The sequence below is a fragment of the Mobula hypostoma genome, chromosome 1 (genome assembly GCF_963921235.1).
Source record: "Mobula hypostoma chromosome 1, sMobHyp1.1, whole genome shotgun sequence".
Taxonomy (NCBI): Eukaryota; Metazoa; Chordata; class Chondrichthyes; order Myliobatiformes; family Myliobatidae; genus Mobula; species Mobula hypostoma.
In genome coordinates, this window is record NC_086097.1 from 34,747,124 (window position 1) to 34,772,021 (window position 24,898).

At 42.3% G+C, this 24,898-nt stretch overlaps 1 protein-coding gene across 5 annotated transcripts in view; it reads left to right on the forward strand.

Annotated features, from left to right (window-relative positions):
* The window catches only part of wdr89 (WD repeat domain 89), a 37,280-nt gene extending 28,556 nt beyond the window's left edge, over positions 1-8,724 (forward strand). For 4 of the 5 annotated variants that reach the window (XM_063046230.1, XM_063046256.1, XM_063046239.1 and 1 more), the window contains exon 2: positions 6,490-8,724. In XM_063046230.1, the coding sequence (XP_062902300.1) occupies positions 6,490-7,679 (1,190 nt within the window). In that variant the 3' untranslated portion in view covers positions 7,680-8,724. Of the gene's footprint in view, positions 1-1,028; positions 1,046-6,489 lie in introns of those variants that run through there. The other variant, XM_063046266.1, reaches the window with a different exon arrangement.
* Positions 8,725-24,898: the final 16,174 nt, after the last annotated feature.

Sequence of the window (24,898 nt, forward strand, 5' to 3'; positions counted from 1 at the left end):
CTTGTAGACTCAGAACTTGGGGAGTATAATCCTCGACAATACAGATAGATTGACCCTTGTACAGGTTTCCCCCGCCATCTGAAGGTAGAGCGTTCCTATGAAACGGTTCGTAAGCCAGAAGGTCGTAAAGCGCAGAAGCAATTACCATTTATTTATATGGGAAAAATTTGTGAGCATTTGCAGACCCAAAAATAACCTACCAAATTGTGCCAAATATCACATAAAACCTAAAATAACAGTAACATATAGTAAAAGCAGGAATGATATGATAAGTACACAGCCTATATAAAGTAGAAATACTTCTCTACAATCATTGCCTGCACTGTTCTCCGTAGCGAAAATCTCACCAAGCTCTCTCGGCAGAAACACTCTCTCCAGTAAACCTTTAAGCTATGAAGCTGCCAAATCATACCAAATAACACATAAAAATACACAGCCTATATAAAGTAGAAATAATGTGTGTACAGTGTAGTATCACTTACCGGAATCGAGAAGTCAGCGCTGAGTGCAGTTGAGTCATCGCAGGCTGGGTGGTGCAGTGGCCCCCACCCTCCAGGCCGCCGACTGATACATTGCTGCAAAGCATGCAGGGGTACAGCGGTGGCCGGGACGCACCCAGCACATCTTTAAGAGAAAAGCCAAAATAAACAAGCTAATTAATTAGGTGCCGCCCGGCACGTAAATGTCGGCCCAGATCAGAGGCGACGCAATCGGTAATTGCCTCTGATCTGGGCCGACATTTACATGCCGGGCGGCACCTAATTAATTAGCTTGTTTATTTCAGCTTTTTTTCTTAAAGATGTGCTGGGTGCCTCCTGGCTATGGCTGCATTCTCCGCGAATCGGTATCTGTCCGCGGCCCAGGGGTTGGGGTGATGGGACACTGGGCTGTCATCTCATCGTCGTCTGTTTCCATTAGGGCAGGCAGGTCATCTTCTATGTCTGCCTGCCTCGATGTCGAAGGTCGAGGTTCGTCGTCTGCTGTGGCTGATGTGGAAGGCTTGCTTGACTGTTAGCCTTGCGATTTTTCTATCATACAGTTCTTCGTAAGTACTCAAACATCTTGCAAATATGCCCTACACCGACGTACCCTTTCAAAATTAAAGTCGTACTTTTCTGCAATTATTGCAGTGAAAATCTCACGCAGTTGCTTCACGTTCAGTTCCTGGACGACTTCACTTTCGGTCCACTCACTACTGCATTCGGTTTCGATTGCTATCCTTTCCTCTTCCAATTGCATCAGCTCTTCATCTATCAGTTCTTCGTTATGCAATGCCAAAACCTCTTCAACATCATCTTCGTTAACTTCCACAAGCCAAACTCACTTTGTCCTTACTTCGTTCACCACGATCAAAACGTTTAATTATGTCTAGTTTTACGCTAAGTGTAGCACCCTTACAAGCTCTTTTAGGCTTTTCTGATACCTTAAACTCATCTTGCAAACGGACGCTCACAGGCACATGTTTAAGCAATGCCGGCTAGAATGCCGTTCCGAATCCGGGGGAGAGCAGCTGCTCGGGGCGCACGCTGCCTTTTTTCGTAACAGTGAAAACACCTTCTATTAGCGAAAACAGGGAACTAATGTAGGTAAACAACAGGAATTCTGCAGATGCTGGAAATTCAAGCAACATACATCAAAGTTGCTGGTGAACGCAGCAGGCCAAGCAGCATCTATAGGAAGAGGCGCAGTCGACGTTTCAGGCCGAGACCCTTCGTCAGGACTAACTGAAGGAAGAGTGAGTAAGGGATTTGAAAGCTGGAGGGGGAGGGGGAGATGCAAAATGATAGGAGAAGACAGGAGGGGGAGGGATAGAGCCGAGAGCTGGACAGGTGATAGGCAAAAGGGGATACGAGAGGATCATGGGACAGGAGGCCTAGGGAGAAAGACGGGGGGGGGTGACCCAGAGGATGGGCAAGAGGTATATTCAGAGGGACAGAGGGAGAAAAAGGAGAGTGAGAGAAAGAATGTGTGCATAAAAAGGAGTAACAGCTGGGGTACGAGGGGGAGGTGGGGCCTAGCGGAAGTTAGAGAAGTCAATGTTCATGCCATCAGGTTGGAGGCTACCCAGACGGAATATAAGGTGTTGTTCCTCCAACCTGAGTGTGGCTTCATCTTTACAGTAGAGGAGGCCGTGGATAGACATGTCAGAATGGGAATGGGATGTGGAATTAAAATGTGTGGCCACTGGGAGATCCTGCTTTCTCTGGCGGACAGAGCGTAGACATGCCCTTACACTTCCTCCCTTACCACCATTCAGGGCCCCAAACAGTCCTTCCAGGTGAGGCATCACTTCACCTGTGAGTCGACTGGGGTGATATACTGCGTCCGGTGCTCCCGATGTGGCCTTTTATATATTGGTGAGACCCGACGCAGACTGGGAGACCGCTTTGCTGAACATCTACGCTCTGTCCGCCAGAGAAAGCAGGATCTCCCAGTGGCCACACATTTTAATTCCACATCCCATTCCCATTCTGACATGTCTATCCACGGCCTCCTCTACTGTAAAGATGAAGCCACACTCAGGTTGGAGAAACAACACCTTATATTCCGTCTGGGTAGCCTCCAACCTGATGGCATGAATATTGACTTCTCTAACTTCCGCTAGGCCCCACCTCCCCCTCGTACCCCAGCTGTTACTCCTTTTTATGCACACATTCTTTCTCTCACTCTCCTTTTTCTCCCTCTGTCCCTCTGAATATACCTCTTGCCCATCCTCTGGGTCACCCCCCCCCGGTCTTTCTCCCTAGGCCTCCTGTCCCATGATCCTCTCGTATCCTCTTTTGCCTATCACCTGTCCAGCTCTCGGCTCTATCCCTCCCCCTCCTGTCTTCTATCATTTTGCATCTCCCCCTCCCCCTCCAGCTTTCAAATCCCTTACTCACTCTTCCTTCAGTTAGTCCTGACGAAGGGTCTCGGCCTGAAACGTCGACTGCGCCTCTTCCTATAGATGCTGCTTGGCCTGCTGCGTTCACCAGCAACTTTGAACTAATGTAGGTCTTTCATAACAGTGAGGTTTCGTAAAACGAACGTTCGAAAAGCGGGGAACACCTGAATTCCAACTTTCCTCTCTGACGTGCTTCCATAATCAAAAGGTTTTTCACCTTACAGCGATGAAAACAGAGAATTAATGGGTGTAGCCTATGGCCCAACTCCGGCTTAGGCGTAAAAGTACGGTGGACTCGGAAGAATATCATTCCCAAAAATTTCACAAAGTAATGTAGAAAAAAATTCAACTGGGGATTCACTTTCGATAGCCTCTGGCAAGCCGAGGATTTGTAGATTTTGACGTCTGTTGCGACCTTCCAGATCCATAACTTTGGATATTAACTTGCTGTTATAATCCCTCAAGCTGGAGCAAGCGGTTCCCAAATCGTGAAAGCAGCGTTTTAAATCATCGGTAGCAGACTCAAGAAGAGAAAGACGTTTGGCATGAGCCTCCACTTTGGAATTAATTTGATCTAATTTGGATTCCAACGAACCGAAAGAAGTCTTAAATTCAGACTTGAGTTCGAATACTACAAACCCCATTTCCAGAAAAGTTGGGGTATTTTCCAAAATGCAATAAAAACAAAAATCTGTGATATATTAATTCACATGAACCTTTATTTAACTGACAGAAGTACAAAGAAAAGATTTTCAATAGTTTTACTGACCAACTTAATTGTATTTTGTAAATATACACAAATTTAGAATTTGATGGCTGTAACGCACTCAACAAAAGTTGGGACAGAGTTAAAATAAGATTGAAAAGTGCACAGAATATTCAAGTAACACTGGTTTGGAAGACTCCACATTAAGCAGGCTAATTGGTAGCAGGTGAGGTATCATGACTTGGTATAAAAGTAGCGTCCGTCAAAGGCTTAGTCTTGGCAAGCAAGGATGGGTCGTGGCTCACCCCTTTGTGCCAAAATTCGTGAGAGAATTGTTAGTCAGTTCAATTTTTCAATGCAAGATTGCAGAGAATTTAGGTCTTTCAACATCTACAGTACATAATATTGTGAAAAGATTCAGAGAATTCAGAGACACCTCAGTGCGTAAAGGGCAAGTTCGGAAACCACTGTTGAATGTGCGTGATCTTCGAGCCCTCAGGCGGCACTGCCTAAGAAACCATCATGCTACTGTGACAATTATAGCCACCTGGGCTCGGGAGTACTTCGGAAAACCATTGTCACTCAACACCGTCCGTCGCTGCATCCAGAAATGCAACTTGAAACTGTATTATGCAAGGAGGAAGTCATACATCAACTCTATGCAGAAACGCCGGCGAGTTCTCTGGGCCCGAGCTCATCTCAGATGGACCGAAAAACTGGAACGGTGTGCTGTGGTCAGATGAGTCCACATTTCAGCTAGTTTTCGGAAAAAACGGGTGTCAAGTTCTCCGTGCCAAAGATGAAAACGACCGTCCTGCTTGTTATCAGTGAAAGGTGCAAAAGCCAGCATCTGTGATGGTATGGGGGTGCATCAGTGCCCACGGCATGGGTGAGTTGCATGTATGTGAAGGTACCATTAACTCTGAGGCGTATATTAGGATTTTAGAGAGACATATGTTGCCATCAAGGCGACGTCTCTTCCCGGGACGTCCATGCTTATTTCAGCAGGACAATGCCAGACCACATTCTGCACGGGCTACAACAGAGTGGCTTTGTAGACACAGAGTGCGTGTGCTTGACTGGCCTGCTGCCAGTCCTGATCTATCTCCTATTGAAAATGTATGGCGCATCATGAAGAGGAGAATCAGACAACGGAGACCAAGGACTGTTGAGCAGCTGAAGTCTTATATCAAGTAAGAATGGGCAAAATTTCCAATCGCAAATCTACTACAATGAGTATCCTCAGTTCCAAAACGATTATAAAGTGTTATTAAAGGAAAGGTGATGTAACACAATGGTAAACATGCCTCTGTCCCAACTTTTGTTGTGTATTGCAGCCATCAAATTCTAAATTTGTGTATGTTTACAAGATACAATTAAGTTGGTCAGTAAAACTATTGAAAATCTTTTCTTTGTACCTTTGTCAGTTAAATAAAGGTTCACCTGAATTAACATATCACAGATTTTTGTTTTTATTGCATTTTGGAAAATATCCCAACTTTTCTGGAAATGGGGTTCGTATATCTTGTGGGTGCTGTTCCAAAATGGAAACTATCTGGGCAGAGGAACCAGCCGCAGGAATTTCTTTTTTCTCCAATTTGGTGGTCCTTAAAGCCATTGTAAGACACGCGTATTCGCAGACAGGAGGGGAAAAAAATTAATAATCTGGAGTTTAAAAAAAAAGGAAAGAAGAAGTACGGAGATAAGAAATAAAATGGAGTGACAGCTTTAAGTGACTAAACCATCGCCATCTTAACTGGAAGTCAATTAACACTGCTTAGTTCCTGCCTAATTTGGCCTACTCCAATTTAAAACTCTCCCACAAGGACTATACCTATCCTTATCTATAACTATCGGGAAAGTTAAGGAGTTGCAGTCACTGATTACCCACTGAAAGGTTATTCACCTGGCCAGGCTCATTACCCAACACCAGGTCCAGTACGGCCCCTCCTCTCGTTGGATCATTCCACATATTGATTTAAGAAACCTTCCTGGATACACTTAACAAATTCTGCCCCATCTGAACAACTTGCACTAAGAAGCTCCCAGTTTATATTAGAGATATTGAAACCCCCCATGACAACAACCCTATTATTTTACACATTTCCTTAATCTGATTACATATCTGTTCCTCAATGTCCCAGGGACACTGTGCACAATTGTAGTTGTTGATTTCATAAGAATGTTTACCAGGATGCTGCCTGCATTTGAGAGCATGTCTTATGAGGAAAGGTTGTGAGAACTTGCACTTTTCTCTTTGGAATAACAGGATGAGAGGTAACTTGAGAGAGGTAGATAAGATTATGAGAAGCATAGGGATAGTGGATAGTCAGGACATTTTTTCCCCCAGGGCAGCAATGACCAATACCAAAGGACATCTGTTTAAGGTGAAAAGTTTAGGGGAATTGTCAGGTAATTTTATTCTTACACAGAGTGGTGGATGCCATGGTTTGTGGTAGTGGCTGATACAATATAATGTATAAAAGACCCTTTACATAGGCACGTGGATGTAAGAAAACTGGAAAGTTATGAACAGGAGAAAATCTGCAGATGCTGGAAATCTAAGCAACATAAAATGCTGGAGGAACTCAATAGACCAGGCAGCATCTATGGAAAAGAGTAAGCAGTCGACATTTCGAGCTGAGACACTTCATCGAGACTGGGGTTATGAGCTGTATCGGGGGGGGGGTTAGATTAATTATTCTGTGTTCTAATGATGGATTTCAAATTAAATCTGTTGAGTTCCTTAGTCTTAACAATTCAGAGCTAGAAACTTGAACTGTTGGGTCAGCTACTGAATACATCAAATTTTGAGCTGGGGATTTGGAGAACAATTTTGCTGCATAAAAATAAGATGGAATTGTCTATTTTACTTCTGTGCTTATTTATCTCATTTAAGATCGTGGAGGGATAAGCTCAGTCATGGAGGACGTTGAACAGTGGTTTCATGACCTGCGCATTGCAAAGCGATCTACACAGAAAACTGAAGATTCAACCTACCTGCTGGATATTGACTGCATAAAGTCACCCACTGATCAGAATAGTCAATTAGTTGCTGTTTTGTGTTCCAACCACCGTATCCGTGTCTACAATAAACAGACTCTGGCTCTGCTTCAACAGTTCCAAGGCCACTCTGCTCCTATTAGTGGGATAAGATTCGCAACAACGAACAGCCATTTACTATTCTCTGCTTCTTGTGATGGGACGCTGAAGTGCTGGGATGTGCGTTTATCTAGCACGGAGGCAGTGCAGATTTATAAAGGCTATCCTAATAATGCATTTACCAGCTTTGATATTAGCTGTAATGATGTAGTTATCTGTGCTGGAACGGAAAAGATTGAGGAAGATACTTACATGGTTTTCTGGGATGCCCGAAGTGGAACCAACACTGATAGTACTGGAGGTCAAGAACCTCTTGGGGTTTATTCAGAGACCCACAACAATGATATCACGCAAATCCGTTTCCATCCCTCCAATCCCAACATGGTGGCTTCAGGCTCAACCGATGGATTGGTCAATGTTTTTGACATCAGCCAAGAAACTGAAGACGATGCTCTCCTTGCAACTTGCAACTCTGATTCTTCAGTCAGTTTTGTTGGTTGGTCTGGTAGTCAGTGGGAGCAGATATTTTGCTTGACCCATGACGAAGGTTTCTTTCTGTGGGATCTTGACCATCTCCATAACGATGAGCCCATCACACTTGTTAAAATGCAGGATGCCAGAGAGAGCTTGAAATTGGACAGTGGCCACTTGGACTACCTGATTGGAGGGCTTTACCACAAGGAAGCTGATAGTTTGTTCGTATTAGGTGGCAGCCATAAGGGGAAACTTCACTTCCTAAAATGTGAAGCTGGTGCCCTTGCCCACATGAATTCACTACATGACGGACACTCAGCAACAGTTCGTGCCTTTTACTGGGATGTTGAAGATAATTCTTTACTGACGTGTGGGGAAGACTCTCAGCTAGTTTTATGGAAACCAAATGCCATAGAAACGACCACAGAAAAGAAGATAGCAATGAAGCTTCCATCAGATGTGCATCGAAAAATGAGAGTTCACAGTAAAATTACTTACAAAAGCAAGAAATAAGAACAACAGGCAAATCTTTGTGTTTGCCATAGCTGACTTCCAGGAGATTAAATTCTGCTTTGCTGAGAAATAAACAATTCTTCATAAATATTGGGAGTTCAGCCATTCTATGGCTACTAATATGCAAATTTTATTTTGCATCCAAACAATGTGCTTTTAATTGGATAAACCTCATGCAAAGCAATAACATTCAAGAAGATAGCAAGTATTGGAGTTTCATCTGCTTAAGTCTGGTTTTCTTATTTTAACATTAAAAGCATATCCTTATATCTTTTTTTTAGCACTGAATGGTAAAATTATATTTTTACAAGCATTTTCTATTGGAATATACCTTGTGTTACTGGTGATTCAAAGTATTGATGGCACATCAGTGAAAAAATTCAAACAAATTGGTTGTACAAGGCAATTGATTTTATTTATTTGTAACTCATTAAAAGTAAATTATTCATTTCTGTAGGGGACTGTCAGTCTTCTGTGTTCACCGTGATCTTGTGCACATTTTCCATGGATAATTGTACATGTTAAATGTGGAGCAGAGCAATATTTTATCTTTTAAATGGACCATTCCCTCATTGCCAATGAAATTGTTCTGCTTGGGAGAAACTGACCTAGCAATAAACACTTCTAGTTGGAGTAGCATTCTCTGCTACCCATCACATTGATAAGATATTTCCTAATTCCCTTCGAAAATAATCTCTTTGTGGTTTTAAGATTATGGGCCCTTCTGTGTGATGCTTCAGAGGAAATAATTCCCAGTCTATCCTGTACAAAAGCTCTTGCCACTGAGATGGTTGAAGAATATTCTAATAAAGGGACTAGTCTTTCAAATTGTCCTCGGTTTTTAAATCGTGGTTTGATTCCAGTGAAGACACACCTAATTTTCCTTAAGTGGAGTATTCCAATAGCAGTGCTTCAGATGAGAACTAATTTCGCTTCCATATAACTCGAGCCCTACCCATTGGCACAGTATTTTACTGCCCATTTCTTTACCTGTGTACAATGTCAAGCTTTAAAACTGTATCAACTGAGCAAATGTTCCCATTTTTCTTTTTGTCATCCAAAGTGAATGACCTATTTTGATCTATGTCTGCTGTTACTTTAGCCAAGCATTTAATCAGTGGCCTGCCATAACTTTGCGCTCCCATCCACGCAATTTAACAATTCTCCACTCTGTGTCATTCACAGCTCTCACTTGAAGATGTTTACAGCCCTTGGTTGAAAGATGAGCCTCCTGAGTACTAACAACATAAGTCATTTTTGGATCAAGCTAAGTGATACATATTTGAAACAGCTAGCCACTAAAAGTGCACTCATGAATATTTTTTATAAAAAAACTTAAACTTCAGTACTGATGTCTTTTGCTGAGCTAGGAGTCAGAACATTCTGGAAAGCCAGTTGACTTTTTTAAAAAGTGCATTTGGAATTGAGGCTATTTTTCATTTTTATTTAACGACTGGAAAAACTTTCTCTGAAATCATTTCAATTCTGAACTAATTCCAAAACCACAGAAGGATCTCACTACAATCTGTCCACCTGTTTTACATCCCCTTCCTTGTCTTACTGAGCGGCAAATGTCTGACCCACAAGCGGGGACCAGCCTTGGGGAGAGATGATCGGTGACTCAGATAGAATTGCTAACAATTTTTGGGTGATGACTAGTTTAATGTTCCGGTTAAATGCAAGCCACAACTATAGGGTTAAATAAGGTGGCATGCAAAAGTTTGGGTACCCCTGGTCAAAATTTCTGTTACTGTGAATAGCTAAGCGAGTAAAAGATGAACTGATTTCCAAAAGGTATAAAGTTAAAGATGACACAGTTCTTTACTATTTTAAGCAAGAGAACTTTTTTATTTCCAGCCTTTACAGTTTCAAAATAACAAAAAAGGAAAAGAGCCCAAAGCAAAAGTTTGGGCACCCTGCATGGCAGTACTTAGTAACACCCCCTTTGGCAAGTATCACAGCTTGTAAACGCTTTTTGTAGCCAGCTAAGAGTCTTTCAATTCTTGTTTGGGGAATTTTCGCCCATTCTTCCTTGCAAAAGGCTTCTAGTCCTGTGAGATTCTTGGGCCGTCTTGCACTGCTCTTTTGAGGTCTATCCACAGATTCTTGATGATGTTTAGATCAGGGGACTGTGAGGGCCATGGCCAAACCTTCAGCTTGTGCCTCTTGAGGTAGTCCATTGTGAATTTTGAGGTGTGTTTAGGATCATTATCCTGTTGTAGAAGCCATCTTCTTTTCATCTTCAGCTTTTTAACAGATGGTGTGATGTTTGCTTCCAGAATTTCCTGGTATTTAATTGAATTCATTCTTCCCTGTACCATTGAAATGTTCCCCGTGCCACTGGCTGCAACACAAGCCCAAAGCATGATCGATCCACCCCCGTGCTTAACAGTTGGAGAAGTGTTCTTTTCATGAAATTCTGCCTCCTTTTTTCTCCAAACATACCTTAGCTCATTGCGGCCAAAAAGTTTTATTTTTACTTCATCAGTCCACAAGACTTGTTTCCAAAATGCATCGGGCTTGTTTAGATGTTCCTTTGAACCTTTTGAACAGAACTTTTTGGCCGTCTGTAAAAAAAAAAGCCGAAGATGAGAAGAGGATGGCTTCTACAACAGGATAATGATCCTAAACACACCTCAGAATCCACAATGGACTACCTCAAGAGGTGCAGGCTGAAGTTTTTGCCATGGCCTTCGCAGTCCCCTGACATAAACATCATCCAGAATCTGTGGATAGACCTCAAAAGAGCAGTATATGCAAGACGGCCCAAGAATCTCTCAGAACTAGAAGCCTTTTGCAAGGAAGAATGGGCAAAAATCCCCCAAACAAGAATTGAAAGACTCTTAGCTGGCTACAAGAAGTGTTTACAAGCTGTGATACTTGCCAAAGGGGGTGTTACTAAGTACTGCTATGCAGGGTGCCCAAACTTTTGCTTTGAGCCCTTTTCCTTTCTTGTTATTTTGAAACTGTAAAAGATAGAAATAAAAAAGTTTTCTTGCTTAAAATATTAAAGAAATGTGTCATCTTTAACTTTATGCCTTTTGGAAATCAGGTCATCTTTAACTCGCTTAGCTATTCCCAGTAACAGAAATTTTGACCAGGGATGCCCAAACTTTTGTATGCCACTGTATATACGAAGAGATTACATGGAGCTAGAGCCAGAAAATATTTCCTCAGGCAAAGCACAATTGACACTAGGCATAATCTTCCAAGTAAGATGGTGGAGGCAGGAAGTCTGGAGCTACTCGGGAGGTAATGGTTTGCTGTAAGGGAAGTCCACAGATTTTCCAAGAATGGGTGAAAAATGTAGTCTCTCCTTTCATACTGATCTTTGCACGTCATCTAATGTAGGAACACAAGTGTGGTACCGGAAATGGCCTTTTAACAAGAACATTGTGAACATCCAATCAGTAGACATTTTGTCACTCATGAATGATGGGCACATTCCGTTCATTGCAAGTGCAGTGATTCACAGATAATATGAGAACGCTGGTGAAAGGTTAGAGAATATTATTTAGATCTCTAAGACAGCTGTGAAAGCTTAACAGATGAAATCAGGTGCAACATTGTCATTAGTGATGTGGGAAATGAGCTGATGTAAAACGGATACAGCTCACACCATCCCACTAGGCACTAGCCCTGACCTGACCTCTCAGAGATGCTGAATTTCTTCATACCTTGTTTGAAATTGTCATTGTAAACCACCTTTGGGCTTCCTTTGATTCACAGCAGACCTCATTCTGCTAAATGCTGTCCTCTGTAGCTGACTTGTTTTGAGGCGTGATCTCCATCAGTCTGAGCCTGGAACACCTGTAAGCATCCAGTGTTACCCACAAATACTGGGCACATTCTTTCAAGGATCGTGTTCCTCTATATTCTTTGGTCCCAAGTGACCAGTGATTTTATGCAGTGCATTTGGTGCTCATGATGTGATCTTCCAATTAAGGAGGAATCAAATGCAGATCAAGTGACACCTTGCAGAATTCCTCCATTCACTCCTTCAGGCTGATTCTGAACTTCCAGTTGAACGGCACTTTAATTTTCCATCCCACGCCCATTCAAACCTCCTCGTCTTTAAACCCTTGATATATGCCAAACTAACTTAACAGAATACTATTTTCTTTTCCAGTTAGGCGTGTGATAGCCTTTAGCTCTTGGCATTAATTTCAGCATACTCAGATTACGAACCTTTCCAGTCTTGCATCTCCCATTCCAACATTGTTTAGTGTTTGTTTCTTCCTGCTTACATCCACTTCAGTCTCTCTTGCTCTCAACACTGTCCCACCACCATTGCTTTCTGTGTAACTTAAAACCTACTTATTCTAGCTTTTAACTTATAAATTGCTAACGTCTCCCTGGTCTGATGAAAGATAATCGGCCTGAAATGCTTCCCCTGTGGTCACCCCCCACATTTGCTGCACAAAATATAAACATCCCAGGCCATAAAAGTGCACACTCCTCATCAGTAAGTGCTTCCACTACAGTATCTTGAATAACTTTACATAAATGTAGGCATTTCTTACTTGTATTTCTTAATTATATTAGACTGCAGTTTCAAAGTGACATAATCACCTCAGAACTCACTCAGACTTCTTCCGTAATTTCTCAGTGAAAGTTCAACATTATGATTTAGGAAGCCAAGGAGTATGGGGAGAAGTGGGAAAGGTGCTGTCAAGACTAAATTTGGATCAGCCATAAATTGTCAATAATCTTATTGAGGGGCCAATCAGCATACTGGTCATCCATTTCCACACCTTATCACGACAGTGTCATTGACCTATTGGCATCGCATACCTTTTGCACACAGGTCACCATAACAGGTAAGTGATAGTAGCTGTGTCCGCCAGAGAAAGCAGGATCTCCCAGTGGCCACACATTTTAATTCCACATCCCATTCCCATTCTGATATGTCTATCCATGGCCTCCTCTACTGTCAAGATGAAGCCACACTCAGGTTGGAGGAACAACACCTTATATTCCGTCTGGGTAGCCTCCAACCTGATGGCATGAACATTGACCTCTCTAACTTCCGCTAATGCCCCACCTCCCCCTCGTACCCCATCCATTATTTATTTATATACACACATTCTTTCTCTCTCTGTCCCTCTGACTATACCCCTTGCCCATCCTCTGGGTTTCCCCCCCTCCCCCTTTTTCTTCTCCCTGGGCCTCCTGTCCCATAATCCTCTCATATCCCTTTTGCCAATCACCTGTCCAGCTCTTGGCTCCATCTCTCCCCCTCCTGTCTTCTCCTATCGTTTTGGATCTCCCCCTCCCCCTCCCACTGTCAAATCTCTTACTAGCTCTTCTCTCAGTTAGTCCTGACGAAGGGTCTCGGCCCGAAACGTCGACTGTACCTCTTCCTAGAGATGCTGCCTGGCCTGCTGCGTTCACCAGCAACTTTTATGTGTGTGGCTTGAAATTCCAGCATCTGCAGAATTCCTCGTGTTTATGATAGTAGCTGTCTGGTGTCCAGGTATGAGTTCATTCTAAACTCTGTTGCTTGTGTTTCAACCCACAGCATGTCCTGTGAACCTATGACCTCTGTGCTTGCTGGCTCACACAGGCTCCCAGTTAAGTAACATCACCATTTTAAAATTCTCATCTCTTAAATCCCTTCAATGTCTCAGCTTTCCCCTTCTCTATGACCCTATGAGATTTGAGTATTTCCATAGTTGAATTTAAATGCTTCAGCTACGGCAGCTGAACTGAATAAGCTGATCTTCCTTTTAAAGCCTCTGTAACTGTCGACATTTTTACACCTTTGAGAAGTTCTTTTAGATCTACATTGTGCACACATTAGTGTTTTCTTCTCTTGGATCTTGTAGTACTTGAGACACTTATGTTAAAGGGGCTATAGAAGTGAAAGCTGGTGAATTTACTCTGTTTGGAATAAGTGAAGAAAAGCAAGGGAAGGAGAGGTATGTGGAAGAATTGATAAAACAAGATCAGAAAATGAGGGAAGGTAAGAAAATAGCAAAATATTGCTGGAAATGTGACAGTAGATAATGTTGGAAATCTTTAGTAGGACAGGCAACATCTGTGGAAAGAGAAACCATAGTATTTTGAATGAATAAATTTTCAGCAGTTTTTTGTTCATTAGATATAAATCCATGTTTAAATTATAAAGATGGGATTACCAAGAGAGATGCTGTTTTAAAGATGGATGTGAATATACTCTTTTTGGGTTCCAGCTGGGTACAGGTATCCCCGATGAAGATGGCAGAGTTTGTCATTGTTATATTCAATACTTGTACTTGGCGGGAAGCGCGAGAAGAGTTTATTCGTCATGTATGCCGGGAAAGCACTAGATCCTTTTTTTCAAAGATAGTCACATTAGCCTTTTCAGATGTGTGGCCTATAAATAACTTCCCTCAGGAATTTTGGGTTGTATACGGCATAGGGCATGAGTTGAAAAACAAAAGAAATGCAGGTGCTAGAAATCTGAAATGAAAACAGAAAAATGCAGTAAATCAAGCTGTATATATAGAGAACTAAAAGTTACCATTTCAAGTCATCACGTGACTGTAATTTTGATACATTGAACTATTTACACCTGGATTTATATGATAGCTTCTGAAAATCAATGCACATCAGTCAGTAGTTCACTGTCAATTAGCAATTTTATAGTTTTGTCATTCAGGCTAACACAATTAATTTGTACTTGGCCATGATCTACAAACAGAATAGGGTAATATCCAGAACAGATCTATTTGTGAAGACAACCATTCCTTGAGAGAAAATGGGTTTTGGTGTAGGGATGAGTAATTGTATCAGGTCACAGCGGATGCCTGACTTTGTGATTTCTTCTTTTAATTAAGGGAATTGATTATCTTTGAATTCATCCCTTTCACTTCAGGCTTTAACATTTAAATTGGCACCCCTCACCACGGCAACACTGTATAGCAGGAAGACAGAATATGTAGCACTGTTGTGTTACATACTATCTATCATTTATGGTTCATTTAGCAAACTACTGAACACTACACTGTTTATCATTAGTAATTCCAAAAAAGAGTGGGAACCTCTCTCACCTCCATCTGTCAGACTGCCTGGGAAATTGGCCCACAATGTGTTTTATTGGAGAACTGATGAAATGTCCATAACAAAGCATGTACAACAAACAGACATTTTATATTAGTTTTCCTTGGCTTTCCTTCACATCTGATATCAGAATAAAAGGAAGCCATATTGAAAATAATTATTATCTATGAACACCTTTTTTCTGAGCCATTTTACAAAGTCAACATGATGATGTGAATTGGGAGAGTGCTAACAGTGACTCTGAGCTATGATTGCCATCCTGATGAAAAATACCAAATCCCTATTTTTGCCAGTACAAGTGAACTAAGAAAATGCAAGATATGACATCGATCAGATCTAAAAAAAAAATTGGTATTTTGTTACAGAGTCCTCAGCCAGGAAGAATAAAATGGATTAATCCTGTTTCACCCCTAACAGATACTGTAATTCTGGCCAGTTGTCTCAATTTGGGTTTTGCCATATGGAAATAATGCCTGAAATTAAATGGAAAACAAAATATTAAAGTAATTGGAATAGAAAGCAATGGAAAGGCAGTATATCAATCAGCAATAAATTCAGATGTGTGCCCACCATCAAAACAGATGACTGAAGTAAGAACGGACAAGTTAAGTTAGAAAAACTAAAGAGAAAGAGAACAAGGAATAGGATCAATAATGTTGCCATATATAAGAAAAAATGGACATTTCTAGTTGCAACCAAATTTTGACTGAAGTCTACTGGTGGTTGACAATATCTCATTTATATATTGACTTGAACATTGAAAAAAATAACCTCAGGCATTCCAAAGGAGAATTACCCAATGTTGTCACACAAGAAAAAGAGATATCTACTAGTGAATGGGATAAAGCAGTAAAAAAAGGTATCTTTACGGATGGGATTTTTGGCAGACTAGGGAACCATGTAAAATGTAAAAACAATATTGTAAACTAATGTTAAAGGTAGTGTAAATGCTTGTGCGCAGTAATGTTATTCTTATTTTTGACCACTAGATGGCGCATACAATTTTGGTTAGAACTAAGTTTGCCCAGCTTTAGATTCAGAATTAGATTTATTATACGTAAACAACAGGAATTCTGCAGATGCTGGAAATTCAAGCAACATACATCAAAGTTGCTGGTGAACGCAGCAGGCCAAGCAGCATCTATAGGAAGAGGCGCAGTCGACGTTTCAGGCCGAGACCCTTCGTCAGGACTAACTGAAGGAAGAGTGAGTAAGGGATTTGAAAGCTGGAGGGGGAGGGGGAGATGCAAAATGATAGGAGAAGACAGGAGGGGGAGGGATAGAGCCGAGAGCTGGACAGGTGATAGGCAAAAGGGGATACGAGAGGATCATGGGACAGGAGGCCTAGGGAGAAAGACGGGGGGGGGTGACCCAGAGGATGGGCAAGAGGTATATTCAGAGGGACAGAGGGAGAAAAAGGAGAGTGAGAGAAAGAATGTGTGCATAAAAAGGAGTAACAGCTGGGGTACGAGGGGGAGGTGGGGCCTAGCGGAAGTTAGAGAAGTCAATGTTCATGCCATCAGGTTGGAGGCTACCCAGACGGAATATAAGGTGTTGTTCCTCCAACCTGAGTGTGGCTTCATCTTTACAGTAGAGGAGGCCGTGGATAGACATGTCAGAATGGGAATGGGATGTGGAATTAAAATGTGTGGCCACTGGGAGATCCTGCTTTCTCTGGCGGACAGAGCGTAGATGTTCAGCAAAGCGGTCTCCCAGTCTGCGTCGGGTCTCACCAATATATAAAAGGCCACATCGGGAGCACCGGACGCAGTATATCACCCCAGTCGACTCACAGGTGAAGTGATGCCTCACCTGGAAGGACTGTTTGGGGCCCTGAATGGTGGTAAGGGAGGAAGTGTAAGGGCATGTGTAGCACTTGTTCCGCTTACACGGATAAGTGCCAGGAGGGAGATCAGTGGGGAGGGATGGGGGGGACGAATGGACAAGGGAGTTGTGTAGGGAGCGATCCCTGCGGAATGCAGAGAGAGGGGGGGAGGGAAAGATGTGCTCAGTGGTGGGATCCTGTTGGAGGTGGCGGAAGTTACGGAGAATAATATGTTGGACCCGGAGGCTGGTGGGGTGGTAGGTGAGGACCAGGGGAACCCTATTCCTAGTGGGGTGGTGGGAGGATGGAGTGAGAGCAGATGTACGTGAAATGGAGGAGATGCGTTTAAGAGCAGAGTTGATAGTGGAGGAAGGGAAGCCCCTTTCTTTAAAAAAGGAAGACATCTCCCTCGTCCTAGAATGAAAAGCCTCATCCTGAGAGCAGATGCGGCGGAGACGGAGGAATTGCGAGAAGGGGATGGCGTTTTTGCAAGAGACAGGGTGAGAAGAGGAATAGTCCAGATAGCTGGCCGACCTATTGTCTCAGCTTGCTCCTGCCCCACCGAACTCGTTTCTGCATACCTCGACACTGTTTTATCACCCCTTGTTCAATCCCTTCCGACCTATGTTCGTGACACTTCTCACGCTCTTAAACTTTTCGATGATTTTAAGTTCCCTGGCCCCCACCGCTTTATTTTCACCATGGATGTCCAGTCCTTATATACTTCCATCCCCCATCAGGAAGGTCTCAAAGCTCTACGCTTCTTTTTGGATTCCAGACCTAATCAGTTCCCCTCTACCACCACTCTGCTCCGTCTAGCGGAATTAGTCCTTACTCTTAATAATTTCTCCTTTTGCTCCTCCCATTTCCTCCAAACTAAAGGTGTAGCTATGGGCACCCGTATGGGTCCTAGCTATGCCTGCCTTTTTGTTGGGTTTGTGGAACAATCTATGTTCCGTGCCTATTCTGGTATCTGTCCCCCACTTTTCCTTCGCTATATCGACGACTGCATTGGCGCTGCTTCCTGCACGCATGCAGAACTCGTTGACTTTATTAACTTTGCCTCCAACTTTCACCCTGCCCTCAAGTTTACCTGGTCTATTTCCGACACCTCCCTCCCCTTTCTAGATCTTTCTGTCTCTGTCTCTGGAGACAGCTTATCCACTGATATCTACTATAAGCCTACTGACTCTCACAGCTATCTGGACTATTCCTCTTCTCACCCTGTCTCTTGCAAAAACGCCATCCCCTTCTCGCAATTCCTCCGTCTCCGCCGCATCTGCTCTCAGGATGAGGCTCTTCATTCTAGGACGAGGGAGATGTCTTCATTTTTTAAAGAAAGGGGCTTCCCTTCCTCCACTATCAACTCTGCTCTTAAACGCATCTCCTCCATTTCACGTACATCTGCTCTCACTCCATCCTCCCACCACCCCACTAGGAATAGGGTTCCCCTGGTCCTCACCTACCACCCCACCAGCCTCCGGGTCCAACATATTATTCTCCGTAACTTCCGCCACCTCCAACGGGATCCCACCACTAAGCATATCTTTCCCTCCCCCCCCCTCTGCATTCCGCAGGGATCGCTCCCTACACAACTCCCTTGTCCATTCGTCCCCCCCATCCCTCCCCACTGATCTCCCTCCTGGCACTTATCCGTGTAAGCGGAACAAGTGCTACACATGCCCTTACACTTCCTCCCTTACCACCATTCAGGGCCCCAAACAGTCCTTCCAGGTGAGGCATCACTTCACCTGTGAGTCGACTGGGGTGATATACTGCGTCCGGTGCTCCCGATGTGGCCTTTTATATATTGGTGAGACCCGACGCAGACTGGGAGACCGCTTTGCTGAACATCTACGCTCTGTCCACCAGAGAAAGCAGGATCTCCCAGTGGCCACACATTTTAATTCCACATCCCATTCCCATTCTGACATGTCTATCCACGGCCTCCTCTACTGTAAAGATGAAGCCACACTCAGGTTGGAGGAACAACACCTTATATTCCGTCTGGGTAGCCTCCAACCTGATGGCATGAACATTGACTTCTCTAACTTCCGCTAGGCCCCACCTCCCCCCGTACCCCAGCTGTTACTCCTTTTTATGCACACATTCTTTCTCTCACTCTCCTTTTTCTCCCTCTGTCCCTCTGAATATACCTCTTGCCCATCCTCTGGGTCACCCCCCCCCCCGTCTTTCTCCCTAGGCCTCCTGTCCCATGATCCTCTCGTATCCCCTTTTGCCTATCACCTGTCCAGCTCTCGGCTCTATCCCTCCCCCTCCTGTCTTCTCCTATCATTTTGCATCTCCCCCTCCCCCTCCAGCTTTCAAATCCCTTACTCACTCTTCCTTCAGTTAGTCCTGACGAAGGGTCTCGGCCTGAAACGTCGACTGCGCCTCTTCCTATAGATGCTGCTTGGCCTGCTGCGTTCACCAGCAACTTTGATGTATGTTGCTTAGATTTATTATCTCTGGCATGTGACGTGAAATTTGTTAACTTAGCAGCCGCAGTTCAATGCAATACATAATCTAGCAAATAATATAAAATAAAAATATTAATAATAAACAAGTAAATCAATTACATATATTGAATAGATTTTTAAAACATGCAAAAACAGAAATACTGTATATTTTTTTAAAAAGTGAGTTTGTGTCCAAAGATTCAATGTCCATTTAGGAATTGGATGGCAGAGGGGAAGAAGCTGTTCCTGAATCGTTGAGTGTGTGCCTTCAGGCTTCTGTACCTCCTACCTGATGGTAACAGTGAGAAAAGGGCATGCCCTGGGTGCTGGAGGTCATTAATAATGGACGTTGCCTTTCTGAGACACCGGTCCAGAAAGATGTCCTGGGTACTTTGTAGGCTAGTGCCCAAGATGGAGCTGACTAGATTTACAACCTTCTGCAGCTTCTTTCGGTCCTGTGCAGTAGCCCCTCCATACCAGACAGTGATGCAACCTGTCAGAATGCTCTCCACGGGACAACTATAGAAGTTTTTCAGTGTATTTATTGACATGCCAAATCTCTTCAAACTCCTAATAAAGTATAGCCGCTATCTTGCCTTCTTTATAACTACATCGATATGTTGGAACCAGGTTAGATCCTCAGAGACCTTGACACCCAGGAACTTGAAGCTGCTCACTCTCTAGTAGTAGTCTGAAAGGGCTACTACTACTACAGGATGACAGTAACTTCCATTTATACTGTATATTGACTTAAATGTAGAGAAATATCCTTGGGTGTTCTATGGGAGAATTATCCAATGCCCATCGCTGGAACTGGGCATTCTGTTAGTTGAAGAATTCATAGTTATAGACGCTATGAATTATGCAATTCTTCGAATGCATTGTCTTTCATTCTCAATTGCAAAACCATTACCATTATGGACATTAGAATAATTTAGTGGCTTTTGACACAACTTTCTTGAGAGCAATGTTTATTATGTTACACGTAGCAGTTGTCTCTAGTCATTCACAGGCACCATAATTCGCTGATGAACACAGACACATCACTCCCATTTAACAAGGAGCTCACAATGGAACAATCGCACCAACTGGTGTTAACATAAAACAGATTGTTACAATCAAAAAGTGTAATCGTCATTAGCAAATTTCTAAATATTTAATTATTGGTGCCTAGCTGGTAACAAATTTGCTGACATCAAAAATCAGACCTTTTTCCCATTTAGGCATTGTTACTCTGAGTTGGCTGCATTGTTCACGTGACAGACACCAGACTGCCGAACAGATATTGTTCCCAGTTTTGTCATGGTGGGAGATTACCAGAAGAACAGAGAAAAAAAAGATTCAGGGATGTGCTTAAAGGTTAACTTGAAGAATGCAGCATCTGAATTTGGAAACACAAGGCCACACATCATAATAACACAGAAGCCCTATACTGTATAAGAATTAACTACCCCACACGTTACCTACCTGTCTGTCTCATCAGCCAACTCTTCTTTCCTTGGAAGAAAACATTGACCACATTTAGTCACTCAGAACTCACAAAACTATCTCAAAGATGACACCATTGTTGGCAGAGTCTCGGAATGCAATGAGGAGTGTACAGAAGAGAGACAGTCCAGCTGCGTGAGTGGTGTCTCGATAACAAACCCATATTCAGCAATACCAAGCAACTGATTGTGGACTTCAGCAAAGGGAAGTCGGGAGTACACGCGTCCAGGACTCAGTAGTGGAAAAGGTGAGCAGTTTCAATTTCTAGGTGTTAACATTCAGAGGGTCCATACTTCTCTTAAATGTCACAATTACCCTCACATCTATCTCTTCTGCTGGCAGGTCATTGTACACTTGCTGCACCCTCTGAAGGTCCCCCTTAAATATCTCACATTCGCCCAACACATTGATGTAATCACAAAAAAGGCACTCATTAGGAGTTGGAGGAGATTTGGCAAGTCATTTGTAAATTACTATAGATGAGGAGAGCATTCTGACTATTTGAATCTCAGCCTTGTCTGGAGGCTCCAATGCACAGGATGTCAAGAGACTGCAATAGATTGTACACTCATCCATCTCCATTGTGGGCACAACTCTCTGCACTATTGAGACATCTTCAAGAGATAGTACCTCAAAAATAGTACCATCCATCACCAACGATATTCACCATCCAGGACATGTTCTCTTTACTATCACTGGGGAAGAGGTACAGGAGCCTGGCAACCCACACTTTTTAGGAACTGCTTCTTCTCCTCTACTAACAGATTTCAGAAACAGCCATGAACTCATGAACAGTACCTCGTCATTTCTTTTATTCTATACTTTATAAATTATAGTAGTATTTTTCCGTCTTAAGGGGCTGTCTTAGAAGGAGCTGCTTCAAATAGGTGAATATTTTCTGTATATTTTCCAGAAAATTATTAAAAACTGATCTTTTGATTATGTTGTCTGCGATACCAGAACTTTCTGATTCCGTACAAATAATTAAAATCCTTCCGTAGTATTTTATCCTTAATTGGACACTGCTCACCTAAACCCTGAAGCGTCTTTTCATTGGATGTCAGTTCTGTTTGATTCAACGACCCCAGATTTACTGGATGGCATAAGTAGATACATATTGTGACTTTTAGCATTTTCTGTGTAGACCTACTCATTTGGAACTTCAAATTTTCCTGTCATAGATAGGCCTTAAAAATGAACACAGGACAATTAGAATAAAACCAATCCTTGTCCACTAATGAATCATGCTTATTTAATTGGTGAATTCCCCTCAAAACATAAAACTGTGTCCTGCAAATTTTATAAATTTTAGTATTTATAATTAATTGTTTACAGTGGAAGTAGTGAATTATTTAATGGAGTAGGAAGAACCATCAATCTTTGCATAGTATAGAGATAGATGTGTGAAATTTAGTTAACTCTAGGTTTGGATTCTCAACTTTTCATTTGGATTATGTCATCAGGAATAAGAGAAATTGAAGCAAAAGAAAATCTGCAAGTGTCAAAATCCAAAACAAAAACAAGAGAATGTTGGGAGCATTTGACAAGTTAGACAGTATGAGTAGGAAGAGAAATAGAGTCAGCGTTTGAGTCGAGAACCCTTCTTCAGACTTAAAACAGTCATAGAGCACAACAGCACAGAAACAGACCCTTTGGCCTTTCTAGTCTGTGCCAGCCTAGTGTTCTGCCTGGTCCCATCAACATGAAGTTGGATTATAGCCTTCCATACTCTCTCATCCACATACCTAAATAAACTTCTTAAATGTCACAGTTGTGCTCACATCTATCACTGGCAGATCATTCCACACTCGCTCCACCTTCTGAGTGAAGAAGGTCCCCCTAAAATTAGCCTTAAATATTTCACCTTTTGCCCATTGATGAACAGTATTTCCTACAGGTAAGTGACCAGAACTACACACAATTCTCCAAATTTGGTCTCACCAACATCTTATACAACTTCAGCATAGCATCCCAACTCCTGATATATGAAGGCCAATGTGCCAAAAGGTCTCTTTACAACCTTATCTACCCGTGTTACCAACCATCAACAGCCAAGTGTGCTTTTGGAGGGAGAGGTGAAAAGGACAGAGAAAATGCCTGTAATAGACTGCAGACCAAAGGCGGCAAGGTAAGTTTCATACTGGTATCTCAGATCAATTCCATAAAGCCAAACGTATATAAGCTGAATGGCCATAACACAGAAGTTACTGTAATCCAGCATGTTTGTGAATTTTATAGTGCTGGACTGGCTGATTTTCCAACCTATTGGATGCTATTCCAGTTTAAAATCCAAAATCCTTTTAATTCACATTTTAATACATACTCGGTTGGCTGTATTATTAGGTATCTGTTATGTTTTGTAACTTCAAAAACTAATTGAAGAAGAACTTTGTTTTGACTTTAGCAAGACACACACATATGGTTTAGTAGTGTAATGATGTATGCCATTCATGTAGTTTTACATATGTTGTAACCTGAATTGAATTATATAAATAACAATTCTTAATCAAAAATGTGAGACCTCTGTTGGTCAGGGTCCACTGTGGATGTATCGTGATACGCAGGCCTGGCCAGCACAATATGAAAGCAAGCTGTTGACCCTCTCCATGCATCTGATAAATCCAAAGGAATGGCAGAGACTGATACAGTTTGGTACCAGCAGCATCGCAGGAGTTGCCAGTCAGCGTTTAACTCAAAGTAGGACTGCCTTAGGAACTCCAGCTGCAGATTTTTCCCTTTGGGCTTAACTCTGTAAGCCTTCCCCATGAGTGTGTATAGCCACTAGACAGCGGAGGTTTGAGATCAGAGTTTTCCTCCTTCTAGATGAGCTGCCAACCATGGCTGACAAGCCACCTCTGCCCAAAGCAACTGGTTTTGAGATGCCAGTAACCTGCCATTTCCCCTTCTCCTGTTAGTAGAAACTTAGTAGCTAAGCCACACATAAAGACCAGCAGCTGGACTTGATTCTCAGAGGCTGTTTGAGGTGCACACCATTGGGAGCATTTAATAGGCAGTGGGAGCTTGTCCCCATTATCACCCCCGGTTATAACAACCTTATGGAACCATAATCAGACAATATATTTACAATATTACTCAAATATTACTGAAATACTAAATATACAACACTCCTCTGGTGTTGGCCCAAGGGGTTAACTCAACATTGGAAAGAATTCCTTCAACCTCCATGCGATCTATAGCTCACTGGTTACTCTATCATGTATAAGGAACCGGATAGGCTTTGTAAAACGTGGGTATGGCATTTTTGTTTAGCACTATCTTACCCTTGATATGTTTGAGTCTTCCAATGCCATCTTGAATACAGCTCTGGCATCATCCACTAGCTTTCTTCATTCACGTTCGGTTGACTTTGTTGCAGGCATGCAAATGGATAGGTAACACACATCAAAGTTGCTGGTGAACGCAGCAGGCCAAGCAACATCTGTAGCAAGAGGTGCAGTCGATGTTTCAGGCCGAGACCCTTCGTCAGGACTCCATGAATATGGAAATAGATAGGTCTCCAGTTAAGTTGTAGTTGTCTCTGCTAACCATGCCCCACAATGCTGACCTTCTTGATTTTACCACATATTTGTTAGTTGTTGGATTTCATTGTTACAAATGTCATTCCCACAGGAGTTATCTTTTCTTTACTGTAAGTTCCTAGTTGGATATCTTTAGGCTTCAGTTTAGTATCTTTGAAATACTGTTCAAAATCATTTTGTGAAAAAACTAAAACATGTCCAATTCCACTTTGATTAATTTGTAGTTCACTTCTGGTGTAAGCCATATTGCTTGTCTCATGTTAGTTTTCATTGTAAATCTCAAGGCTATTCAGACCTGTGTCACTCTCACCATTATCATGTTTTGTTATCAAGAGCAAGCAACTTGACTTTTTATCTTTTTCTTTTCCCTGTGCAGTCCATTTATGTTTGTCTGCCCAAAATGCTCTTTGTATGTGTCCTACTTTGTTGCATTTTCTGCAAGTTTTGCTTTTAAATCTGCATTGGTCTGGTGTATGTGAGCCCCTGCCACAACAGTAACACAATTTGTTTAGCCAGGCAGGTTTCTGTTTAAATGTTGCAATTCTGTTCACACTCACATTCATTCCTGACTGTAACTCAATTGGGTGTCTGTCTGCAGTTTTGATTGATACAGTGATTTCAACTGCTCTTTTAAATGTGAGTTGTGTTTCAGTTAGGAGTAGTTTTTGAATGCTTTCTTGTAAGATTCCACAAACTAAATGATCTCTTAGTGCATTATTGATGCCATCACTGAACTGACAATGATCAGACAACTTCTTCAATTCACCCACATTTGCTGAACTGGACTCCCCTTCCTTTTGATTTTGCTTTTGAAACATAAAACATTCAGCAATCAACAATGATTTCAGTTCTAAATATTCCTGC